Source organism: Cyphomyrmex costatus, unplaced genomic scaffold (genome assembly GCF_001594065.2).
Source record: "Cyphomyrmex costatus isolate MS0001 unplaced genomic scaffold, Ccosl1.0 scaffold100, whole genome shotgun sequence".
Lineage (NCBI taxonomy): Eukaryota > Metazoa > Arthropoda > Insecta > Hymenoptera > Formicidae > Cyphomyrmex > Cyphomyrmex costatus.
This window is the reverse complement of record NW_017274955.1, coordinates 1,058,208-1,066,911: the sequence shown is the minus strand read 5'-3', so window position 1 is coordinate 1,066,911 and position 8,704 is coordinate 1,058,208. Positions and strand designations below refer to the sequence as shown.

Here is an 8,704-nt window from a genome sequence, read left to right as displayed (position 1 = left end):
TTAGGCACATCGTGGAAAGGTCAAGTCGACTTGAACTTACTTTTGGTAGAAGATTCTATACCAGCCAGTGTCTTCTTTCTCGTTTCTTCCCTCTTTTTCTTTCTTTTTTCGCCATGGCTATACAGAATTCTGGCTTTTTCTCGTTTCTGGGTACATTATGATCAGGGAAAGTGGGGATTTGCGGTTTTGTATAAAAACGCATTCGGATCTCATGGCGATCACACTCGAAATCTCATCACGCTCCTCCATTGGATCAACAGATTCGAGCCATACGACAAAATGAAATTCCTTGTGAGTTTTGCATTTTTCTTTATTTCATCTCTTTTTGAGATTTATAAATAGACTGTTACATATATAATTCGTAAAATTTATTATTATTAATTAAATTCTAATCGATTTTCTGTATTGTTCTAATTTAAATCTTTAAAGATTTTCAAAATCTTCAACTAATTTAATTTGGTTAATTTCTGTTAGTATATTATATATTGAACATGGCCGGAGACGCTACCGCGTCTCCTGATTTCAGTATATGTACAATTAAGAAGATACTCTTAAATATTTTCAGTATTCTTAGATTTATAAATACCTAATAATTCTTGGATTTCCCCATTCGTTAAGATCTTTTCTAATTATTACGAAAACAGTTTATTACAATTCTGTGATCTTGCAAGTAACATTTGATTAATCGAGAAAAGATTAGTTAACTAAAATGTCAGATCAATCGCAAATAATGGAAACTTAATTCGCTTATATATATATATATATATACCAAAATTATTTAATTAATATCTCCATGATATTCACTTCTTTTCACGGATTTATTACGAAACTTGTAATTTTTTTTGCAGTGCGCAATATTGTGCGAAAGTAACAATTTTTTGCCTTTTGATATTCTGGTCAGTAACAATGAATTTATGTAATCGACGTATATAACTCGTAAACAATAGAAACTTGTTATTTAATTGGCATATTTTGCTTGTCAATTAATACCCAGTCATGATAATGATGTTATAAATCATTGTATAACGCGTATGTTAGTTTCTTTGTTCATATTTTTTTTTTATATTTTGATTATTTCTTTTACAGTTTTACATTTCTTATTTTATCTAACAAGTAGATTTAACATTTTAAAATCCTTTATAATTATTTGTTAATAATAAACAAAAATAAGTTAATAATTACGCAATCAGTCTTATATCTTCATACGTGGAAAGATCAGTTTCCGTTATAAAAATTAGAATAGATATAGAATAGATGAGTGAAAATAATTGTGTTGAACCATAAAGATAATAATGTAGGACAAACAAGCATAATAATAACGCTACAAAAAGTTTTATAGCATTCTAAAAAGCTTGATATATATAATTCAATATATTAATAATTTTAAATTAACTAGTACACTATTAGTCTACTAGTACACATACTAGTAGACACTACCACGTCTCCTGATTATTTAGATAGTCCAATATATAGGGGAGAATGTCCTAAATCGAATCGTGTTTCAAATCGGACCTTTTTAATTAAAATAAATACGGTTAAGCAGATTTGCATGCTATTTATAATGTAAAGTCCTTATAAGACATCGAACATGTGACAGCAGTTTGGCAGTACTCTGTTATAACGTTCATAGATTAGATGCCAATATGTATTTTCGGCTATCATGCAAAAATTTTTTTAAAAAAGATAATCCTTGTAAATCATTATTTAAAAGATGTTAAAAATTTGAACGATAATTGATTTAAGATAATTAAAGAGTGTAGAATTCAAAAATATCGAAAATTTTGTTATTACTTTCGCAGTTTATTGTAAAATTTGTTCCAATCGTTCAAAAAAACCAGTATCCAAATCGGACCTATATAAAAACACTAAAAAGACAGCTAATTCATCGAAGAAAGAGAGTTCGCCACAACCTAGTTATAGTACTGGTAATCGACCAATCAGATCTGGTTTAAGGAACACTAAATCAATAAAATATCATGTGTCATCAGACTCAAGTTGATAGAATCTTTTATTGATTTTAATTCTAATAATATAAAATGTATTTTTATCTTTGAGTCTTAAATTGCTCGTTTTTACTCAATACTAACAAAAATTAATTAAAATATTTTTAAATTCTATCTAAAAGTCTATAAAAATAGGAGAGGTCCGATTTGAAACTCATAGTTCTAAATCGAACCGGAAAATGCATTTTTACATTTTCCATTATAGTTCGATACAGGTAAGAGATACGTCAAAACGGTCTCAAGCAAAATGAAAGAAATTAAATGATCTTTCGAACGGCACCATTGGTTTTATGATCGGACTTTATTTACGCCTCATAGAGAACAAAAACTGCAAATAGGTCCGATTTAGACCACTCTCCCCTAATAATTATTTTCAGATCCGTATCTAGTTTAATCCTTTTAATTCGATAAAATTCTTTCCATGTAGGAAATGATAACAAAATTATTCTCATCGCTTGCCTAATTATACCTGTACCTATTTTAATTTCTGTTTTAGATTGTAACTCTCGCTTTAGTCACAATTGCTCTAGCACAGCATCAGCACCAGCAATCGCATGTACAGCCAATAGCCATTTTGAAGCAAGCGCAGGATATCTCGCCGGAAGGATCTTACAGTTACGCCTATGAAACCGAGAACGGAATCGCCGCTTCCGAGCAGGGCTCACCGCAACCCGTTGGACCCAAGGGCGATCCTGCAGTCATCGCCCAAGGTCAGTTTCAGTACACCGCTCCCGACGGCACCCCCGTTGCCCTTCAGTACACAGCCGACGAGAACGGCTTCCACCCACAGGGTGCCCATCTGCCGGTCGCTCCACAGGTACCTGAGCTGATCCAAAGAGCCGTCGCATATGTTTTAGCTCATCCGCAGCCTGAGAACCAGTAATAAATAATCGATGATATTTAGCAACATCTCCGGACAAAATGCTTACCACTTTTGAACCACGCGAACTATAGATACAAAGTGTTTTCTTAATATATAAATACAAATATTTCGTAAAAATTTTCAGCGTACTCATTTGTCGACCCAATAAATCCACTGAAACATTATTGCGTAAAACAATAAAATCGAAAGTGTTACTTTTAGAGATGAACTTGTTCAATTTTTATTAATTACACGAAAAGAATTACACGATTATGTTAAATTATTTAAAAATTTAGCTACAGATATACCGATCTGAAAATAATTTTGTTGGGCTATTAATAAAATAATTATGTCGAAATTTCAAGTATGGTGAACAATATTGTAAAAAGATTGATCATTTTAGCAACCAGTTTAAGCGTCCTGAGCTAATTATTTTGATAGCCTAACAAAATTATTTGTGAAGTCTGTATTTAGCTGAATCTTTAAGTACATCAGCAAAACTGTCCTTTTCGTTATAATAGAAATAAATTAGTACGATAAAGATATTAGGTGTATATAATTTTCCCAGACAATCATGACTATTTCTATCCAGAATTTTATTTAAATATAATTTAGTATCATTATATTTAAATCATAAATATATCACAAGAATTAAGAGGATAAAAGAAGGGATTGGTTGTAATTTAATTTCATGTACGATTAAACGAGTCGCATTCTTTGCATATGCTATTTTTAATTTTTAAAATAGCTCTCTTAGGTCATATAGATTCCGCAGATTCTGTAGAAAGGACACGACGAGATATTTTACATCTTGTTATGTATGCGCGCCAGATATTTCCGGCCAGAAGACCCTGGCATTTATTCTTGCACAACAAGTATAATCGCGATAACACCATCATGCCAGTAACAATTTCGGTGACATGCAGGTGAACATAATTTCTATACAAAGGTGGAGCAAATAGGAATGGCTGCGGATGCTCGGGTAAAAAAGTATGACTTACCTACGTGATCTATAAGTTTCAAAGACGTTTTTGCGATTTCTCTTGGAAAATTAGCTTCTTTAAAAAAAATTATGTTACATTTTGTGAATCGCTATACGACTGTCTTGGAATAGAAAAAAAATATACGGTAGATTCGTTTGACAGAGAAAAAGACGTGGGCGCGAACGATAAATATTAATATTACTGAGAGACAAAAATCATTACCGCCCACATTTAATATCAAGGCTATAATATTATACTGCATTCCATAAGTAGAAAACGCATCAGGAAAACTATACATTAAGCTGTGCTTATGCTTGAACAAAGTTTTGTATATATGAATCAATTTGAAAAATTTAATATAATATTCGGCAAGAACCTATTTTCAAAACATCCTGTAATAGATCTCCGATAACAAAAACGTCGTTTTAATAGCAATAATAATAGCGTGATTAAGCAGCAGTATCGTTTATACAACAGCCACTGTTTATTATTCTCTCGTGTGAGAAGCGCAATTAGCGCTGATTAACGTTGATACAATGATTAAAATGTAATTTTCAAACGTGACGTAATAAAATTCTCTTAATATGTAAATTCTCTGTCGCGTATATCGTGGTATTATTTCAATCAACAAAGAAAATATTTCCTAAGAAATCACAAATATTACGGCGCACATTATTTATTAATAAAATTACTATTTATTAATAAAATGACAACTTTTGCGCTTACTAGTAAGTATCGTTACTATAACATTATATAGAAAACGACGAGGGAGATCGCGAAATTGATAATTTCCCGTTTTTTGTGTGACATCCATCTCATGATGGTATGCAAAGGTAGGAAATGGGAAATCATCCATTAAGATTCTTATCTCGCAAGATATCTTGATTTTATTACCAATAATGCGTTTCATGAGCGTAACGTATAATAGTTATATCACCATTAATAAATGTTATTATTAGCTCAAAATTGAATAAAAAAATTTTCGTAACTGAAAAAATAATTGTTAATGAAAAAAATATCTTTAGTTAAACAATAAATATATTGCTATATCAGGGACTTGAATCAAAATTTCTGTCCGAAGCTATAACAGACCCAATTTTTCGGTTTCTATTCCAATACTTTTACGATGGGTAAACCATTTTGGATTTCGATCTTTTTCGAATTTACTCTAGCTATTCCATCTTTGATGACACCATTCGAATTTGATCAGTCCTATGCAAGAAACGGAGCGAATGATTAGAATTAATTTCATCAATAGGCTGTTGCCTATACCTCGAAAAGTTTAAACAAAACAAGTGATAATTCTCTAATAAGCTATCATATAATATATAGATTGACACTTATACTACAGGCGAAATTGATTTCATATAGTCACTTCTTCAGTAATTATCGAGATTCTTTGGGAAAGTCAGTACTTCGCAAGAATAAAATCTCGTCAACCAAAATTCGTCAATCTAATACATCCCACGAAGATTCACTTCCAAAGATATCTATTATAAACCGCTATTTCGCAAGCCGCATTGATTTAGTCAGGCAATTATCCAGTAAATTTCAATTATTTACATTCACTCGTTCGTACACTCATTTTTCATTTCTCAGTTCATTCAGTTCAATCATACAGTCACACGTATTAAAGTATTTCTTAGTCAATTTGTCAAGTCAGTGCTTCATTTATCCGACTTACCTCCATCTTTTCTGGACATCATCTTTTCTGAAGTCAAGGAACGACTCTGTATATATTTGAGCATTATTTCAAGTAGTAAGAGTCTCGAGGCCTTATTGATAGCCTCATTGATCGATTATCATGATCGATTGTCACGAAAATTTGCCCAGAACCGATCATCTTTAATAGGATCGTCGGTGATGTGAGTGATTCTTTCGAAAACCGACATGACATTTTACCCTACAGTTTCCGATTGTTTATACTCCGCGAAAATGTTCTTTAAGAGGAAATACGACGACCTGTATCCCTTTGTTTTTCCTTAAAGCAAACCGTTAGCTGCAGTACTGCAACTTATTTTAGACGCATGATTCAGTTTGATAAGTAGTATTTAAATTAGAATAAGAGAAAAAAATCATGCACACGTTCGTATTTTCTAAACACGTTGGTAACGATGATATTTACAGTTTCGCCATGAAGTCTCAGCGTGATGTTCTTACAATATGTATGCGCGTAGGTGTAACAAAGACAACGGTACGTATAAGTCAATTCCGCAGGATTTGTTAACTCTTTTATCAGCGATATCTGTAATTATACGCGAAACATCGATGGAGACGTAAATGTTCGCGGGACGTAGGCGAGTAGAATTGTGAACACCCATTACTGATGTTTTCTGCGAAATTTGAGGAAGCACTATAATAATCATCTATTGTGCAAGTCTTGCACAATTAGTTGCAATAAAGAATATATGTAATGCTATTGCATGGGTGTTTTTAAAGATAACTAATTCTTTAGTGCAATTTTATTAATTCATACAATTGTTCGACATGTAAATAAGTTAAAAAAGAAAAAGTGCTAAATTAAATAATGCGTTTTGGAAATGTTAATAAAAAGTATTATTTTTCATAATTTTTAATATATCTTGAAAACGATGCAAAATAAGAAAAAACTTCAATTGAACTTTTATGTAGGAAATTAAATTTCGATTAGGTATATCACAATTTTTTTCGATATAAGAAACTTACAACAGAAGAAGAAAACGAAAGAAAAAAATAACGGAAATTTGCGATAACTTTCAATTCTTACTTTTTGGTGTATAACTTTTCTATTCTATCAATCCAAATGCTTTTGCCATAATTAGAGAAAAAAATAAACATTGCAACAAAAAAATAAAAGCTCAAATAAAAGATTTTGATCACTCGATATCGTTAATACAAGTTGGACATTTTTAATCAGTTTTCCAATATTTTAGCTTTATTTCAATCATATGTTATTAAAACTTTCTTTTATTGCAATTATGTTCTTCCCTCCTTTGTTTAAAGATTTTAATATATCAAATACATACTTATGTAAAATTAATAGAGATAAAAAATTTGACGAAATTTTTTCAATTTAGATATTAATTTATCTTTATATTATATTATTTTGCATGACACTACTTATCTTACTCAGATGTTCTCTACGTGATATTTTAAACATATATTTTCGTATTATACTTTTTGTATTCGTAATAATATTTCTCATCGTCAATTATATTATGTCCTAACTCACGCTGTAATAAAAGCCGGACTTATGCCGCATTCTAGGGCAAGCCCGCGATCAAACAATAACGATCTTTTTAGTTAGAAACTCAAGCACATTCAGGATGAATTCTATTTTATACTGACACCGAACGAACCCGCCCTTTCTTTTGTCTCAATGCTTAGCATTCTACAAGCGAGAATTGTTGCATTGTTTAGTGTGAGGAAGATTACGCTTGTAATAAAACGTGAATTATGGCATTAATCTCGCTTCTCAATAAAACAGTTTATATACTCGAGAAAAAAATTTCATATAATTATTTATATTTATGTATAATTATATTAAATTATGTATAATTATGCATAATAATATATTATTGTGTATAATCATACATATAAAAAAATTTTTGGCAGATTTACATTCTATACATAATAATAATGTACCTGTATAATTCAGGAAAAATATTATTGTATCTATATGTAATTTTATACATGATTACAATAAAAAATTTTTCACTAAGTCATAAGAAATATACATATATATTAAATATAATTCAACTATATATACATATTATATATAATTTTATATGTATACAGTGTTCTTACACATGGCTGTTTGTACTATAATTACAGATTAAAAGTAAGCTTATTTTGATATTTATATACAATACAATATGGTTACAATATTACTGGAATAATCTATTGACTAGATATGTCATAGTTATACATTCATTCTATATTCGGGGTTTGTAGATCATCGTAGTAATTTCCATTTGCAGAGATTAAAACGCTAGATGAGATATATCTTAAAATAGATAATTGCTTAGGAATACCACGAAATTAACTCTCGAATTCATGGAGAAACATTTTTTATCTTAATTTTGCAGTGTGTATTCTGAAATATGAATAAAAATATGCTAATCAATAATACGTACTTTAGAATTATAAATAAATATTATAACATCCAATAAAACTGGATTAATTAATTTTATAACTTTCCGTTTTCTCATCAATATATATAATTTATTTTTTCTAATTTATTTTTTCTCAAGTTCTATGGAAAATGAGAATTGTGAACTCACTTATTCTTGCCTATGAGTTGGAAAAAGTCATATACATGATTATACACGTGATTATATACATGATTATAAACATGATTATGCACGTGCACGTAATTCCGTATACAATTACATATAAATATAGTTATTAAAATATAAGTTAAATATAAATTAATTATTGTATTCAGATTAGTTTTATTAAGATCCTAGTTGTTATGAAAATTTTTTTCTTCTTCTTTCTGTTTCTAACAAAAATTTCATCGAGGCTATACTTAATGCGACGCTCGTGAAGAATTTTCGCAAACTCGCGCGTCTCTGACATTTAATTTGTTAAACAGAACATTGAATGGTTTTCTGTTAGGTCATTTCGACAACGTGCTCGTATTCGTAATATGACGACGCGCCTCTTCCTCGCCTAACTCTGTGGTTCGAGAGCGCAGAAAGTACCGCAGAGAACTCAACAAAAGACGGCACCTTGACATTAAAAACTGCTCTTCCCGCGAGAAACACTGGTTTTATTGTGTGGCCGGGAACAGTGGAGCGAAAGCTAGAAGAAGCGAATAATCTACCAGTTATACCACTGCGGGTATACTTAAGAGGAGGTATAATCCGCTCGCG

At 30.6% G+C, this 8,704-nt stretch overlaps 1 protein-coding gene across 1 annotated transcript; it reads left to right on the top strand.

Annotated features, from left to right (window-relative positions):
- Nucleotides 1-232: 232 nt before the first annotated feature.
- LOC108771590 (endocuticle structural glycoprotein SgAbd-8-like) lies at nt 233-3,003 on the top strand. Its single transcript, XM_018536916.1, has 2 exons — nt 233-291; nt 2,500-3,003. Exons 1-2 carry the CDS (start codon nt 280-282, stop codon nt 2,884-2,886), a joined length of 399 nt encoding a protein of 132 aa, XP_018392418.1. The 5' UTR covers nt 233-279; the 3' UTR covers nt 2,887-3,003.
- Nucleotides 3,004-8,704: the final 5,701 nt, after the last annotated feature.